General features: G+C 42.7%; 1 protein-coding gene across 1 annotated transcript in view; it reads right to left on the bottom strand.

The window, feature by feature from the left end:
* NDUFS6 (NADH:ubiquinone oxidoreductase subunit S6) overlaps nt 1–18,934 on the bottom strand; it is a 33,871-nt gene that overhangs the window by 9,473 nt on the left and 5,464 nt on the right. The window contains exon 2 of the mRNA XM_077810839.1: nt 17,136–17,189. Coding sequence (XP_077666965.1) covers nt 17,136–17,189 — 54 coding nt within the window. The remainder of the gene's footprint in view (nt 1–17,135; nt 17,190–18,934) is intronic.

Below are 18,934 nucleotides of genomic sequence, written 5' to 3'. Positions count from 1 at the left end.
GACCCTGCACAGGGCTGTAAGGATTAGGGATGCCTTGAGAGAGCAATTCGATGCTGAAAGCCACCACTAATGTTTGGTGCCCTGCACAGTAGTGAAGTGCAGTGGTTCCAGTGTTAGTAGGCATCTGTGTTTGCTACATATGATGCACTGACTTGCAGTGCTGTTGCTTTCCTGGACTATGGTATCCTTTACTTAATGCAATAAAGAATGTTTTCAAAGTCAAAAAATTCAATTATTAAAAAAACAACTGCTGGGGAAACAGAAAGGGTATGATATATCTGTGCTATGTGGAAGTAGGGAAGGGGGCAGGGTGGAGAACGGGACAATCACAGATTTGCATATGTCCTGTTATCATACTCAGCCTTCCTGTCTGGAGTGCTGTGCAATGAGTGCTGCACTTCAGGCTGGCTAAAATGCATGGCGATTGGGGTTGAGTGCAGTGGGTAAGCGTCATAGTTTGCAGGACTGGGTGGTGAAGCTACGGGTGTTGGAGACAGCTGGTGGGGATAAGAAACCGGATGTTGGGGGAAGTGGGTTAGCAGTGACATGGGGGTACAAGGGAAAGAGTTTTGGGACAAAGGCTGCGGGGGCGGGCGCGGATCTGCTCTATCTGCAGTGCTATGAGCGCCTGCATCGAGTCCGCTTGGCGCTCCATACTGCTTAGGAGCTGCTCCGTGCTTTGGTGCCGGCGATCTGCATTCTGCTGGTGGAGCCTCCTTTCAGTCTCCCGCCACTCCTATACTTTTTGATTTTCAATAAGGGACTACTGCATGACTTCATGCAGCAGGTCCTCTTTGGTTCTCTGCGGACACTTCCTGATTCTCTGCAGTCTTTCGGCCATTGATATCAAGGAGGCTGGAATCGGAAGGTTGCATCTGTAAAGCCAAAATGCAACACTTAACAGAGGCAGCATTGTTCACACTAGACAGAGCAATGATTCGGCCACACATAAAGACAAGTACAGTGTACACAATAGCAGAAAGTGCCCATCCCAAAGTGAGTACACATAACCCACAGGAGCCCCAAGGGTGAGTAACCACAGGAGCAAGGGGGACTGATTGTTACAGGGCCATACTGTCCTCTGGGGTTCTGTGCCTTGGGGAGAGCCAACAACTGCAGGGTGCCCCTATACTGAACACTGTCCCCACATTTTCCACAGGATGAGTTAGTCCTGGAAGATATCTTGCTGCTGAGGGTGACCTGGGAAGCAAGGGAGGGTCTTCTACTACAATGCGGCTTCCGCCCTGGCCTTTATGCCACTTGCCTGTGTGCAGCAAGGGTCCCCCCGCCCCTCATGGCACAGTGGCGTGAACATGTTAGCCTTACTGGGACAAGGAGCACAGTAGCTCTGTCAAGGAACCTGCGCAAGTGGATTGCCCAGCTTCTGCATGAGATCTTTGAAGAGATCACGGAGGCCGATTACCGCAATGTGAGAGAGCACATCAACGCCCTATTCCACATCTAGGCAGCCCTAACCCTTTTTTCTGCAACCCTCCTCGCCCCAAGAGACCGCACCGAACAACTACCTTCACAAAATAAAAGCCGCTTACCAGGCACTTCCTCTGATGTTTGTTCTTCCCCAAGCACTGTCCACTGCGACTGGCTACCTTCCTCCTGGCTTGAAAACAGCTCCTGGCTGCATGCATCTAGGGATGCCAGGCCATCCTTTGGCTCTGGGCCCCCCTCCTCCTCAGCACCCTTGCTCCCACTTTCCTCCTCCTGCCTTGTTGAACTCTGGGCTGCTACGGCCTCTGAAGCGTCCATGGTGTTCTTCAGAGTGAAGGTGGGGTTGCCCCCACGTATCATGTCCAGCTCTTTGTAGAAACAGCAGTTTGTGGGGGCAGCGCCAGAGCGGCCGTTTGCCTCCCACGCTTTGTGGTAGGCAGTCCACAGCTCCTTCCCTTTAACCCTGCACTGCACGGTGTCCTGGTCATGACCCCTTTCTATCATGGCCCTTGATATCTGCCCGTAGGTATCATAATTCCTATGGCTGGAGTGCAGCTGGGACTGGACAGTTTCCTTCCCCCAAACACTGATGAGGTCCAGCACCTCGCCATTGCTCCATACTGGGGATCGCCTGGCGCATGGAGGCATGGTCACCTGGAAATATGTGCTGAGAGCACTACACCCCTTGCTGAGCAAACAGGAAGGGAATTTCAAAATTCCCAGAGAATTTAAAGGGCAGGTCTGACGGTTGGTCACCTGAGGACAGGGCAGTAGATATGATGACCAGAGTGGCTAGAACAGGCATTGTGGAACAGAGTGATGACCAGAGTGGCTAGAATAGGCATTGTGTGGCTTCCAGAAGTGTCCATCAGAGCACATTAATAGACCAAGGTGTCCACACTGGTAACGCAGTGCTCCAGCTGAGGCACAGCAAGCTTTATGCTTCTCGTGGAGGTGGATTACCAGGGGCGCTTCAGCCACAGAGTCTGGGCGCTCTATGTGCCTTGCCAGTGTGGACACCTCAGGAGTTAGGACACTCGGGGCTGATTTAATGCGCTCTAACTTGCAAGTGTAGCCAAGGCCTGAGAAGTCTCCATTGTATACAGTTCCTATGATAGTCATTGTGAGTGTGGATTCCCTTTAAAGGGCCATTAGCACATCTGGCTGCTCCACTGTTGTACCTGAAAGGCTGGTTGTGGGTGTTCCCAACCTCACAACATATAGCAAAACTTCATAACTTCACATATCATGACAGCATATTATTGTCCTGTTGGACTGTATGTTCAACAGATCAAAACTTTTAAAATGATACCTCTCAAGGCATACTTTATCCAAAAATATACAATTCTATGACAGTGCTGAATATGGGGGTTTCAGGGTACTGTTCTGATGCACACAGTGCTACAACTATGAGTTAGGTTAGTATGTTGCTATGAATGACTTTTATTATAATTCCCTGTAATGATATTTTAAACCTGACAGACATGGAGAAGTAAAGCAACTGATCTCAGTTATACTTGCCCTTGCTGTATATTTCAATTTTTCCCACTTTCCTAGTTTAATTGCATTAATTAATTGCTTATTATGCTTACTAAATGAATTATATGTATCTCTTAATTTACAACATTCATACTGAAAAGCCAACCAGACACTCAGAAGGTGGGAAATGTAGAGTTCGGATTGAAACTCTGACCTCAATCTCTTTTCCTCCCTTAAGGCAACAGCAGAATAAGGATAATGCCCCCCCCCGCGCACACACACATTCTGTCCCTTGTGTGTTCAAGAAGCAGAATCTAATATAGTACAGCTCATGTTCTCTCACATATGCTTCCTACGTTACACTAGCACTACTCTTGGGCAACTTGAAGCTAGGATACATAGTTTGTTGTTTAAACAGTAAGACAGATATGACAATGTCCTGTAAAATACTGGACAAACCTTACTGAATTAAAGTGTAAGTATTTTAGCAGTCCATTGTATTCAAAATGCAAAGGTTTGTGTACTATTGTGGGAATTGCATGGAAATTCTTTAGCAGAAAAATAGGACTAATGCAATTTGTGGGAGATCTTAGGCACTTCAAAGGACTTTTGGGACAATACTTGCAAAATGCATTTCCTAGAAAATATTTAGGTGGTTGGGAGGGGGGAGAAAATGTAAATGACCCACCTCAAATCCATCCTACTGAAACTGTACTTTCAGCACGAACCCATTGCCTGGCTAATGACCTCTTCACTGTCTCTTCAAAGAGCCAAACTGGATAAATGAGTCACGGGTTATTCTTGTTCAGAGCAAAGGGTTTGATTAACTTAAAACCATGGTTGAAGTATTGCTCCTACCAGATCCCGTGTTGCAGCTGAGGTGATGTCTGGTAAGCTTATTAGTATGCATGGTGGTTCTTCTATGCTTTCTCTGTATTGCTTTTATCATAGAATAAAATATGTTTGCTTAAGAAAAGTGGTGAGGTAACATTACTGGGGCAATTATACTGGTTACCATCTGAGGAGAGAAGCAAGTAGACCTGCTTAGACAGAGACTGTCCTTTGCTATGAGTAACACAGTGAAGGCAGGGAACTATTCTGCCTGGAAACTCTTTTTGACCTGCCAGAGCTCTTCTTGACCAGCTGCTCACAAACCGGGAAAAATTAGTAGGGGAAGCAAAAGGGGATGGGAACCTGGGAGGCAGTTACCATGAGATGGTCGAGTTCAGGATCCTGACACAAGGAAGAAAGGTCAGCAGCAGAATATGGACCCTGGACTTCAGAAAAGCAGACTGACTCCCTCAGGGAACTGATGGACAGCATCTCCTGGGAGAATAACATGAGGGGGAAAGAAGTCCAGGAGAGCTGGCTGTATTTTAAAGAATCCTTATTGAGGTTACAGGAACAAACCATCCTGATGTGTAGAAAGAATAGTAAATATGGCGGGTGACCAGCTTGGCTTAACAGTCAAATCCTTGCTGATATTAAACACAAAAAAGAAGCTTACAAGCAGCAGCGGATTGGACAAATGATGAGGGAAGAGTACAAAGATATTGCTCGGGCATGCAGGAGTGAAATCAGGAAGGCCAAATCACACCTGGAGTTGCAGCTAGCAAGAGATGTTAAAAGTAACAAGAAAGGTTTCTGCAGGTATGTTTGCAACAAGAAGAAAGTCAAGGAAAGTGTGGGCCCCTTACTGAATGAGGGAGGCAACCTAGTGACAGAGGATGTGGAAAAAGCTAATGTATTCAATGCTTTTTTTGCCTCTGTCTTCACGAACAAGGTCAGCTCCCAGATTACTGCACTGGGCAGCACAGCATGGGGAGGAGGTGACCAACCCTCTGTGGAGAAAGAAGTGGTTCGGGACTATTTAGAAAAGCTGGATGAGCACAAGTCCATGGGGCTGGATGCGCTGCATCCAAGAGTGCTAAAGGAGTTGGCGGATGTGATTGCAGAGCCATTGGCCATTATCTTTGAAAACTCATGGCGATCAGGAGAGGTCCCAGACGACTGGAAAAAGGCTAATGTAGTGCCCATCTTTAAAAAAGGGAAGAAGAAGGATCCAGGGAACCACAGGCCAGTCAGCCTCACCTCAGACCCTGGAAAAATCATGGAGCAGGTCCTCAAGGAATCAATTCTGAAGCACTTAGAGGAAAGGAAAGTGATCAGGAACAGTCAGCATGGATTCACCAAGGGCAAGTCATGCCTGACTAATCTAATTGCCTTCTAGGATGAGATAATTGGCTCTGTGGATGAGGGGAAAGCAGTGGACATGTTATTCCTTGACTTTAGCAAAGCTTTTGACACGGTCTCCCACAGTATTCTTGCCAGCGAGTTAAAGAAGTATGGGCTTGATGAATGGACTATAAGGTGGAGAGAAAGCTGGCTAGATCGTTGGGCTGAATGGGTAGTGATCAATGGCTCCATGTCTAGTTGGCAGCCGATATCAAGCGGAGTGCCCAAGGGGTGAGTCTTTGGGCTGGTTTTGTTCAATATCTTCATTAATGATCTAGAGGATGGCGTGGATTTCACCCTCAATATGGTTTCAAATGACACTAAACTGGGAGGAGTGGTAGATACACTGGAGGGTAGGGACAGGATACAGAGGGACCTAGACAAATTGGAGGATTGGGCCAAAAGAAATCTGATGAGGTTCAACAAGGAAAAGTGCAGAGTCCTGAAGTGAAGAATCCCATGCACCGCTACAGACTAGGGACCGAATGGCTAGGCAGCAGTTCTGCAGAAAAGGACCTAGGGGTAACAGTCGACGAGAATCATAGAATCATAGAATATCAGGGTTGGAAGGGACCTCAGGAGGTCATCTAGTCCAACCCCCTGCTCAAAGCAGGACCAATCCCCAATTAAATCATCCCAGCCAGGGCTTTGTCAAGCCTGACCTTAAAAACTTCTAAGGAAGGAGATTCTACCACCTCCCTAGGTAACGCATTCCAGTGTTTCACCACCCTCCTAGTGAAAAAGTTTTTCCTAATATCCAACCTAAACCTCCCCCACTGCAACTTGAGACCATTACTCCTTGTCCTGTCCTCTTCTACCACTGAGAATAGTCTAGAACCATCCTCTCTGGTAGCTGAAAGCAGCTATCAAATCCCCCCTCATTCTTCTCTTCTGCAGACTAAACAATCCCAGTTCCCTCAGCCTCTCCTCATAAGTCATGTGTTCCAGACCCCTAATCATTTTTGTTGCCCTTCACTGGACTCTCTCCAATTTATCCACATCCTTCTTGTAGTGTGGGGCCCAAAACTGGACACAGTACTCCAGATGAGGCCTCACCAATGTCGAATAGAGGGGAATGATCACGTCCCTCGATCTGCTCGCTATGCCCCTACTTATACATCCCAAAATGCCATTGGCCTTCTTGGCAACAAGGGCACACTGCTGACTCATATCCAGCTTCTCGTCCACTGTCACCCCTAGGTCCTTTTCCGCAGAACTGCTGCCTAGCCATTCGGTCCCTAGTCTGTAGCTGTGCATTGGGTTCTTCCGTCCTAAGTGCAGGACCCTGCACTTATCCTTATTGAACCTCATCAGATTTCTTTTGGCCCAATCCTCCAATTTGTCCAGATCCCTCTGTATCCTATCCCTCCAGCGTATCTACCACTCCTCCCAGTTTAGTATCATCCGCAAATTTGCTGAGAGCGCAATCCACACCATCCTCCAGATCATTTATGAAGATATTGAACAAAACCGGCCCCAGGACCGACCCTTGGGGCACTCCACTTGACACCGGCTGCCAACTAGACATGGAGCCATTGATCACTACCCGTTGAGCCCGACAATCTAGTCAACTTTCTACCCACCTTATAGTGCATTCATCCAGCCCATACTTCTTTAACTTGCTGACAAGAATACTGTGGGAGACCGTGTCAAAAGCTTTGCTAAAGTCAAGAAACAATACATCCACTGCTTTCCCTTCATCCAAAAGCTGGATGAAGCTGGATATGAGTCAACCGTGTGCCCTTGTTGCCAAGAAGGCCAATGGCATTTTGGGATGTATAAGTAGGGGCATTGCCAGCAGACTGAGGGACATGATCATTCCCCTCTATTCGACATTGGTGAGGCCTCATCTGGAGTACTGTGTCCAGTTTTGGGCCTCACACTACGAGAATGATGTGAAAAAATTGGAAAGCATCCAGCGGAGGGTAACAAAAATGATTAGGGGACTGGAACACGACTTATGAGGAGAGGCTGAGGGAACTGGGATTGTTTAGTCTGCTGAAGAGAAGAATGAGGGGCGATTTGATAGCTCCTTTCAACTACCTAAAAGGGGGTCACAAAGAGAATGGATCTATACTGTTCTCAGTGGTAGCAGATGACAAAAAAAGGAGTAATGGTCTCAAGTTGTAGTGGGGGAAGTGTAGGTTGGACATTGGGAAAAACTTTTTCACTAGGAGGGTGGTGAAGCACTGGAATGCGTTATCTTGGGAGGTGGTGGAACGTCCTTTCTTTGAGGTTTTTAAAATCAGGCTTGACAAATCCCTGGCTGAGATGATTTAGTTGGGGATTGGTCCTGCTTTGAGCAGGGGGTTGGATTAGATGACCTCCTGAGGTCCCTTCCAACCCTGATATTCTACGAAATATCCCAGTCAAAAGGGAGCAGGACACTTGTTTCCACCCAAGAGAGGTGTTGGCTGGGGAGCCTGAATCATAGAATGGGTGTCCTTGCTGAACCACAGAGGGGGAATACAGGGGCAGTTGACCTGAACTGTGACAGTCTTTCAACAAAATATGTTTTTAATTTGTATTAACAATTTGTCATTTTTTAAAAGAATGTTGCCCAACCTTTGGGTGATACTCTATCTTCCTAAGAAACTGCTAAATACTTTGGACTGAAAGCCCAAGATTTTTTAAAATAGCGGCCTACAATTAGGCTTCTAAATCCATATTCATACATATAAATAAAGCCCTGATTCAGCAAACCCTTTAAATACATAGTTCTCTGAACAGGGATGGACTTAAGTGGCCTGATTTTCAAAGTGTTGAGCATTCAGCAGCTCCCACTAAAAATCAGGCCACTTAAGTACATAAAATATTGATTCAGATGTCTAAAGTTAGGCTATTTTTAATTTTTAAATTCACTCTCCTGCTGGTGATAGCCCATCCAAAGTGACAACTCTTTACACAATGTGCATGATAATGAAGTTAGGCCATTTTCTGCACAAATCCAGGTTCTCTCACTCCCTCACCCCCCTCCAAAAACCCACCCCCATACACACACAGACTCACTCTCCTGCTGGTAATAGCTCATCCAAACTGACCACTCTCCAAGTTTAAAACCAAGTTAAACCAGAACATCGGGGGGGGGGGGGGGGGGCAGGAAAAAACAAGAGGAAATAGGCTACTTTGCATAATGGCTATTTCCTCTTGTTTTTTCCTACCCCCCCAGATGTTCTGGTTTAACTTGGTTTTAAACTTGGAGAGTGGTCAGTTTGGATGAGCTATTACCAGCAGGAGAGTGAGTCTGTGTGTGTATGGGGGTGGGTTTTTGGAGGGGGGTGAGGGAGTGAGAGAACCTGGATTTGTGCAGGAAATGGCCTAACTTCATTATCATGCACATTGTGTAAAGAGTTGTCACTTTGGATGGGCTATCACCAGCAGGAGAGTGAATTTGTGTGGGGGGGTGGAGGGTGAGAAAACCTGGATTTGTGCTGGAAATGGCCTAACCTGTTGCTCACTTTAGATAAGCTATTACCAGCAGGACAGTGGGGTGGGAGGAGGTATTGTTTCATATTCTCTGTGTATATATAAAGTCTGCTGCAGTTTCCACGGTATGCATCTGATGAAGTGAGCTGTAGCTCACGAAAGCTCATGCTCAAATAAATTGGTTAGTCTCTAAGGTGCCACAAGGACTCCTTTTCTTTTTGCGAATACAGACTAACACGGCTGTTACTCTGAAAGTTGATATTTATGATCAATTAGATGTGCAGTTGTTTGAGAGAAATCAGATTTACCTTTCTGACTGATGAGGGGGAAAAAGAGGCTTAAAAATATTTTAATAGGTTTTAAAAGGTAAGTAGTAGTTTTACAATTCCCTATCTTGTTTTCAATTAAGAGATACAATGAATTATCTTACAGTATTACAGATTGCAGTAAATGATTAAGTTAGTTACTTGTTCACGTAGGTGATTTGAATTCATGGATGTTACTTGTTCATCTGATTACTAAACCCCTTTTCCTTTTCTTGTATTTTCAATTGCTTATTATTTCAATAAACCTAGTGGAGTAAGCAGATTTGTTGGCATCTATACGAAACATCCTAGCTAAAAATCTAGATAAAATGAACCATTAAAACTACTTCATATTTAACCATATTTTAATCAATAGTTCTGAAACACTCAGTGAACCATCATGTTGCCTTAAAATTTTGGGGAAAGAAATAGATATGGGTAGTTTAGCACTCCAAGGGCTGAATTTCCAAGTTCCAGAATTTCCAGCCACTCATGGATTAACTAAAAGCACAGGTGCTGTACCTCAAGGAGGTTATTAACAGATACTATCAGGTTGCGAGGATTAATTTGACCTTATGACCTATCAGTTTATGATGATGGAAAAACTTCAACTCCATTCCTGCTGTATCAAAGTATATCCAACTCTTGACTTGCCCACATCAAAACAAGTGCACCAGGAAGTTATGTTAAATATTTATAGCCCACAACAAAACATTAGCAGTTTGCTTCTCTTCAGAAGTGGTAGCTCAGATCTGAGTAAAATGGCTGCTGTGATGTTAGGGATAGCTCCCCACAAAGAAAAATCAGTCTTCCTCATTCAGCAGTTGATCAGTCATTCCTTTTCAACCCAGGTCCACAGTATTGACTCATTCCACCCACACACTGAGTGGGTTCTGTTCCAAGCGCTGTGTTCCACCTGGTCACAGGGCAAGAACATAACTAAGGCTGCCCAGACCTTCCAATTTTGCTCGTTGGAAAACGGTTGCCCTGGTTAAGAATCCCCTCTTGAACCATCATCTTGGTTTCTACCTTTGAACAGTCCTGTATGCTTCTATTTGAATCCATCAGGCAACAACAGTGACAAACACCAAAATACCTCCTCAGTGGAAACAGGAATGCTAGAAAATAGTTACAGTATTACCTGGAATATTGCAGGATCTCAAACTTCAAGAATGCCATGCATATTCTAGAGTACTTCCCCAACAAGAGCTCCCCAATACTGGCCAATTTCCATAATTCACTGTCCCAGTAGTTAGACACCAAAGTACCAGGGGATATATGCATAATCAAGAATATGTAGATACAATCATGCGGTAAGAGTACTAAACATGAAGGTCCCAGAAAACAGAGACTCTGAATGGATTTGGTTAAATCCACAAAAGACCCACGACTTCCGTTTTCAGAAAGCACAACCGGCATGCTTACTAAATGCAGTGTAGAAAATCTGGGCTTGAAAGTCACAAACTGATTCTGCCATTTTGGATTCTTCTCCAGTACAGTATTCTGCCACTTACGCCAGAAGGGTAAGCATGAATTCAAGCAAAGAGAAACTGTATGTCATTATAGTAGAACATACTTATCTTGAAGATTCAGAAGGAAAAAAAAAAGAGAGGGAGAGACCATTTACATATTTTAGTGCCCATACAAAAGTGGAGATTTTAAGAAAAATTTTAATATAAGTGGGCTAAAAAAGATTTATTTTAAATGGCGTCAGATTTCACCCTTCGCCCAAAGAACATTTACGTTCTCATTTTCATAATTAAGAGGTAGACTGGGAAAGTTAAAGGTGATCCTGCTAAGATTTATTTTAAAATGGGCTTGTGTCTAATTTTGTTTTTCTAATATGTATAAAGAAGGCCCCCAAATCTTTTTTTCTTTACCCATAAAAATATTAAGAATGTCAAGTCTGGTGTTCCCTAGTTTTACCAAAAGAAATTCTGGGAAGTCTGAGGGACTTGTTTTGTAAACTCCAACGCCTACCTCAATGGGCAAGGGTGTTTAACACAGGCAACATAGTCATGTAATCCTGTTCATAAACTTAACAAGATCCATCTTAAAACTAGTTGTTGTTTCCCCCCACTACTATTAGAAGGCTGTTTCAGAACCTCACGCCTGTAGTAACACTATACTTACTGTAAGATATATTGATAAACTAAGGCCCCATTCTGCAAACATTCACACACACAAGTAGTCCCACTGATTTCACTTTGTGTACAGGATCAGGACCCAATACTGTAGTAGTCTAGCAAATAAGTACTTAACCTTGGCAAATAAATAATCCCATTGGCCTTCAATAGGACTCCTCATGGAGTTAATGTGTTTAACTGTTTTGCTGAACTGAGGCCCGACTTAATGCTGTAATTAAATGTTAAAACCCAATAAATGGCAGCACATTTTCCCTATTATTCTCAGTTATACTTAACCTGTAATATATTGTCTAAATTAGTGTCCTGAGTACTTTTCATATAAATAATGTTCATGGACTCTAGCACACACAATACTACAGATACTTTACCCATGCAACTAAGGTTGTAGAAAAAATGTGATTATGTAATTAAGGACTATTGTAATACATCCTCACATGGAACAGAATGAAGGTTGCACGTGCATACTTTGCTGCGGTATTTCATGAACGTTTAGTGCTTTACCATGCAGCCTTAATGGTCTCAACTTATTTTTGGTATTGAATTACTAGGAGAGAAGGGGGCAGATATTTGTTTTTAAAAAGATGTTCTACAGAAGCTTCATCGAAGTGTTCTGTAATATATAATCTTTTTTTATTCCCATATGCTAGCTCAACAGCAACAGGGCCTAATGAAGACTATCCACCATCATACATAATATTAAAAAGCTGTTCTATAGAAGCTTCAGGCTGTATGACTTCCAAGTTTTGCTGGTTTCCAACGAATTGCAAACATTGCGCTGAATTACCACCATCCAACACCCACATAACAATCTTGTGCACCATACAGGATCCAGGGGAGCTCGTTTCCACTGTGCACTTTTCAAAATCAGTTGGAACCCTTTCTCAGCCCCTAAATTACCATACACAGTGTATGAAAGTTCTTGCTTCAGCCCTGACTCTAAGACCCCAATCCTGCATATATCTGCACACATACTTAAAGTTAAGTGCATGCTTAAGTGTCTGTAGGATCAGAGCCTAAAATTGATTGGACTGTTCATTGTGAATCTAATTTAGTACACAAGCACATGCCACCAACCTTCTTTAGTGCACACTTAACAAAAAGTTAATGCACATGGTCAGAACCCAGTTCCAATTACCTAGAAAACAGTGAAATAAAAAGTCTATATCTGCTGAAATAAGGCTGAGACTGCTCTTCAGTGGAAACTAATTTCATGCCAAATTTCAGCTTCCAGCCTAATGCATTTAGGTAGTAGGATTGCCCAAAACATGTATTCCTTTCACACTCCTGTTTTACCCAGAGATTATAAGGCCAGAAGGAATCACTGTGATCAACAGGGCTGACCACCACCACCCCACCAGCCAATATAAACACACCACAGGATTTCCCTAAATTAATTCCTGTTTGAACTAGAGCATCTCTTTTAGAAAAAGACACAGTCTTGATTTAAAGATTTCCAGTAACTGCAAATCCACCACAACAATTATAAATTGTTCAAATGGTTACTCTTACTGTAATAAATATGCACCATATTTTGTAGTCAGAATTTGTCTAGCCTCACTTTCAATCATTGGATCTTGTTATACCTTTGTCTGCCAGAACTGAGAGCCCTTTGTCAAATATCTTCCCCTCATGTAGGTACTTACAGACAGTGATAAAGTCATCCCTTAACCTTCTCTTTGCTCAATTAAACAGATTGAGTATTGTTACATTAATTTAGATGGAATATACGAGCCCAAGCAGTTAAAGGTGTCAATATGACCCAATTACTGTCCGACATTAAGCAGTTTTAAACAAGCTTTGGTATACAGAGACATAAGCCTGCTTAGAATCATGGCAAACAGACCATTAAAAATCCTAACTGTTTATTAAAGATACAGAAAAGAAGGAAAACAGTCAAAGTATCTGAAATATAAAGCATTAAAGAAGATTTTCATTTTAACATGCCCCCCTTGTTCCCTTTAGCCGGAGACTTTTTAAGAAGGAAAAAAATCCTTGTTTGACAATCTTTTAAGTGATATTAAAGATAGTAATAACTGTCCTTTTGGGGAAATAAGAATTTAGTAGAGATGAGCTAGAGCTCTTGTTCTTGCTGTTGTTGTTAAAGTCCAATCCTGTTTCCTAAGATGACAAAACAAGAAACACACACACAAAAAGAGAGAAAAAGAACAGCAAAGACGGAAGCTGCAGTTGTGTCTCTGGTATTGACTTTCACTTGCAACCTTACTGCTGGAGAAACACAGGCACAGTACAGTCTTATCATGCACTCTCAGGCCTGGCAAACTCATACAAGCGTCAGGTTATTTAAGGCATCGGTTTTAGCTGCCTCTTGCTAGTCACAGCCTTATAGCAGTGTTGCAAAATATAAAGTCTTAGCAGACTAAGCCAGACTCTTTTTAGAGAGATGGAAAAAGAACAGTAAAAGAGAAGAAATCAGGTAGGGAAGGAAAAAGAACACGCAAGTGGGGGAAGGGTGAGAAAAAGTCTCACATCTCAGGTGGTATTTGGGATTTAGCCAAAGCCAGTGGAGGTAGCAATGTTATTTGGCTCCTTCTTCCTTGCCTGGTCTGGTCTGCTCAGGACATCTCTCTGAACCTTCTTCATCCTCATCGTGAGTCCAAGGAGACCAGAGGGAGGGAGGATAGCAGCCATGATAACGAAGCTCATTCCAGTAACCAATTTTTCTCCCAAATGCTTTCTTTAAGGACCCCAAAAGGGAATGATGGGTGGAATAGCCCATCCCCTCATTATTTTGTCCACCAATTACACCTAGTTTCATACACACCAATTTTGATTCACTGATTTCTGGTTCTACACTTCTCTTGTTACCAAGCATGATCTTAACACAGTCCTTGAGTCTTATCTTTTTTGTTTGGACTAATTCAGTCTGTCTCGCTTTTGCACCTTTTCCCGTCAATATTTGTTACAGGTTATTGTGACATCTCATGAACTTACACTGCTTATTACAGTTGAGCTAACAAATAAAGTAAATTTGTAGGTCCAATTATCATAACAGTTCTTTGAGTAATAAGGTACGTTTTCCAATTCTTTCATCAACCTTGTCATGCTCAGAAAAACAGATGAAACATTCTTGCTCAACTTTACAAAACAACTCAGCCTCTAGACTAAGACAAAACATAGAAAGTTTTCAACCAACTGTAACAACTGAAAAGTCAGTTATAATGGAAAATGTTATGTGATTTTAACTAAGCAAATCGTGATCAGTACTCTGCTATAATTGAGCACTATTATTGCTCTATTTGAAACTGCAGCTGGAAAGATCAAGACAAAATAAGCTTCCACAGAAAGATCATTCATTATTATAAGGACAGTCAAACAGTAATATAGTACTAAAATTCTGTATGAAATGTGGTTCCTCTCTCACTATGTGTTATTACAGCACCTAGAACAATAGGGGCTTCATGTCATTGGGGACTCTAAGTGCTACCACAATTCAAATAATAAATATGTATCAAATATCTAATCGCTATCATTTTCCTTGAATACTTTTACATTAATCTATGGATTTAATCCAGTTTCGGAGAATTTGATTTTCATTGAGTAGATGGAATAAAATATATTGTTATTACCTAAAATTTAATGACCAATATATAAAAGTTTTAAAAAGTGTAAGAGGAAATTCTCCAGAGTAACAATATTTGAGGGAGTAGGAGTTAGTAAATACACATTTAAGGCTTGTCTACTCATGGTGCTATTCCGGATAACTACATATGTAGACACACTTATTCCAGAATAAGGGCATGGCTACACTGGAAACTCCGAAGCACTGTCGCGGGAGCACTCCCGCAGCATGGTTTTGAAGTGTGAGTGTGGGTGCACGCGAATCTCCCAGTGCTCCTGGTAATCCACCTTCACGAGGGGATTAGCTCCGAGCGCTGGGAGCAAGGCTTCCAGCACTCGGAGCCTGTCCACATTAGCGTTTTAAAGTGCTCAGACTTGCTGTGCTCAGAGGGGTGATTTTTCGCACCCCTGAGCCAGCAAGTTAGAGCGCTATAAAATGTAAGTGTAGACAAGCCCTTAGAGTGCCTTGTTCCTGTTTATCTTAGCCCAGTGGGTTAATAGCTGTTCCTGAATAACACCATCCTGGCCCCTATGGATGTAGAAGCCCTCTACACCAACATTCCACAGAGAGATGGACTACAAGCCGTCAAGAACACTATCCCCGATAATGTCACGGCTAACTTGGTGGCTGAACTTTGTGACTTTGTCCTTACCCATAACTATTTTACATTTGGGGACAATGTATATCTTCAAATCAGCGGCACTGCTATGGGTACCCGCATGGCCCCACAGTATGCCAAAATTTTTATGGCTGACTTAGAACAACGCTTCCTCAGCTCTTGTCCCCTAACGCCCCTACTCTACTTGCTCTATATTGATGACATCTTCATCATCTGGACCCTTGGAAAAGAAGCCCTTGAGGAATTCCACCATGATTTCAACAATTTCCATCCCACCATCAACCTCAGCCTTGACCAGTCCACACAAGAGATCCACTTCCTGGACACTACAGTGCTAATAAATGATGGTCACATAAACACCACCCTATACCGGAAAACCACTGACCGCTATTCCTACCTACATGCCTCCAGCTTTCACCCTGACCACACCACACGATCTATTGTCTACAGCCAAGCTCTGCAATACAACCGCATTTGCTCCAACCCCTCAGACAGAGACAAACACCTACAAGATCTCTATCAAGCATTCTTACAACTACAATACCCACCTGCGGAAGTGAAGAAACAGATTGATAGAGCCAGAAGAGTTCCCAGAAGTCACCTACTACAGGACAGGCCTAACAAAGAAAATAACAGAATGCCACTAGCCGTCACCTTCAGCCCCCAACTAAAACCCCTCCAACGCATTATTAAGGATCTACAACCTATCCTGAAGGATGACCCAACACTCTCACAAATCTTGGGAGACAGGCCAGTCCTTGCCTACAGACAGCCCCCGAACCTGAACCAAATACTCACCACATACCATACAACAGAACCACTAACCCAGGAACCTATCCTTGCAACAAAGCCCGTTGCCAACTGTGCCCACATATCTATTCAGGGGACACCATCAAAGGGCCTAATTACATCAGCCATGCTATCAGAGGCTCGTTCACCTGCACATCCACCAATGTGATATATGCCATCATGTGCAAGCAATGCCCCTCTGCCATGTACATTGGTCAAACTGGACAGTCTCTACGTAAAAGAATAAATGGACACAAATCAGATGTCAAGAATTATAACATTCATAAACCAGTCTGAGAACACTTCAATCTCTCTGGTCACGCGATTACAGACATGAAAGTTGCGATATTACAACAGAAAAACTTCAAAACCAGACTCCAGCGAGAGACTGTTGAATTGGAATTCATTTGCAAATTGGATACAATTAATTTAGGCTTGAATAGAGACTGGGAGTGGCTAAGTCATTATGCAAGGTATTTCCCCTTGTTTTTTCCTACCCCCCCCCCCTCCGACGTTCTTGTTAAACCCTGGATTTGTGCTGGAAATGGCCCACCTTGATTATCATACACATTGTAAGGAGAGTGATCACTTTACATAAGCTATTACCAGCAGGAGAGTGGGATGGGGGGAGAGAAAACCTTTTGTAGTGGTAAACACCCATTTTTTCATGGTTTGTGTGTATAAAAAGATCTTCTCTGCTTTCCACAGTATGCATCCGATGAAGTGAGCTGTAGCTCACGAAAGCTTATGCTCAAATAAATTGGTTAGTCTCTAAGGTGTCACAAATACTCCTTTTCTTTTTGCGAATACAGACTAACATGGCTGTTACTCTGAATCCACATGTAGACAATTCCCTAGATCAAAGCTGTGGAACAGAGGAGTATATAAGCAGTCTGACATCAAAGCAAAGCAGTACACATCAGCGAGAGTCTGGAGGAGCAACTGGTTCGAAGACAGCGTAAAACAGATCCGTCATTTCTACTTTGTAACAAATTTTTAAAATTGTGGACATTAAAAATATTTATTTTAATAAACCTGAATATTTAAGGCATCATTACCCAAGAAAATTAAAATCATATCCTGAGGAGTCTAGATACAATGTGTTTTACCTCCTTCTGTCGTGCAACAAATCGAACCTTCCTGTAGTCATTTTCTTCATAAACCTGAAATACAAAATAAGTTGCATCTTAATTAGAAAGCAGTTACCATGACTAAGGGATACGAATATTTAAAATACAATAAAAATCTGCTGGCAGTTCAAAACAAAAGTGAAATTGGCTTTCTGGGCTTCAAGTTCATTGTCATCTCAAGGATGGGGATTGAGGATGGAGTTATCACTTCCCACAAAATATTTCAAATGGGCAAATGATACCATTTAGAACATAAGAACGGCCATACTGAGTCAGACTAATGGTCCATCTAGCCTTTCTATCGTCTGAAAGTGGACAATGGCAGGTGCTTCAGTGGGAATGAATGGAATAGGCAATCATCATCATCCACTCTGGCGATCAGAGGCTAGGGTCACCCAGAGTATGCGGTTGCATCCCTTACCACCTTAGCTAAAAAGACATTGATGGAACTATCATCCATCAATCTATCTAGTTCTTTTTTTAACCCCATTATAGTTTGGCCTTTACAACATACCCCTGGCAATGAGTTCCACAGGTCCTCCTTTACTTTCTCCACACCAGTCATGATTATAGACCACTATCAGATCCCCTCTTATAATCATGTCTTTTCCAAACTGAAAACTCCAAGTCTTTTTAATCTCTCCTCATATGGATGCTGTTCCATACCCTTAATCATTTTTGTTGCCTTTTTCTGTACTTTTTCTAATTCTAATATATCTTTTTTGAGAAGGTGGCAAAACTGCATGCAGTATTCAAGTTGTGGTTATATCATGGATTTATATAGTGACATTATGATATCTTCTGTCTTAATAGATCCCTGCTCTGATACAAAATTTATATCTGCATCCAATCCATAAACATGGTCCATTCCAAGATCTCTTTTGGGAGTGGTAACTGGTAATTCAGACCCCATAATTTTGTATATATATATAGTTGGGGTTATGTTTTCCAATATGCATTTCTTTGCATTTATCAACATTGAATACCATCTGCCATTTTGTTTCCCAGTCACCCAATTTTGTGAAATCCCTTTGGAACTCTTTGTAGTCTGCTTTGGACTTAACTATCTTGAGTCTCATCTGCAAATTTTGCCTCCTCACTGTCTGCCCCCTTTTCCAGATCATTTATTAATATATTGAACAGTACTGGTCCTAGTACAGATCCCTGGGAGACATCACTACTTACCTCTCTCCACTGTTACAACTGACCATTTATTCCTACCCTTTGTTTTCTATCTTTCAACCAGTTCCTGATCCATGAGAGGACCTTCCCTCTTATCCCATGACTGCCTACTTTGCTTAAGAGTCTTTGGTGAGGGACTCTATCAACAACTTTCTAAATGTCCTAGTACACGATATCTACTGGATCACCCTTGTCCGCATGTTTGTTGACACCCTCAAAGAATTTTAATAGATTGGTGAGGCATGATTTCCTCTTACAAAAACCCTGTTGACTCTTCCCCAAAACAAGTTGATCTATGTGTCTGATAATTTTGTTCTTTATTATAGCGTCAACCAATTTGCCTGGTACTGAAGCTAGGCTTACTGGCCTGTAATTGCCAAGATCACCTCTGGAGCCTCTCTTAAACATTGGTGTCACATTAGCTATCCTTCAATCATTTGGTACAGAAGCTGATTTAAATGACAAGTTACATAACACAGTTAGTAGTTCTGCAGTTTCATATTTCCTTCAGAACTCTTGGGTGAACATCACCTGGTCCTGGTAACTTACTGTTGTTTCAGGGTTTCAGCTAGCTAACGGCAGGTGTTCAGAGCAGG

Source organism: Eretmochelys imbricata, chromosome 2, assembly GCF_965152235.1.
Source record: "Eretmochelys imbricata isolate rEreImb1 chromosome 2, rEreImb1.hap1, whole genome shotgun sequence".
Classification (NCBI taxonomy): Eukaryota; Metazoa; Chordata; order Testudines; family Cheloniidae; genus Eretmochelys; species Eretmochelys imbricata.
The sequence above is the reverse complement of the archived record's forward strand: the minus strand, read 5'-3'. Positions and strand labels throughout refer to the sequence as shown.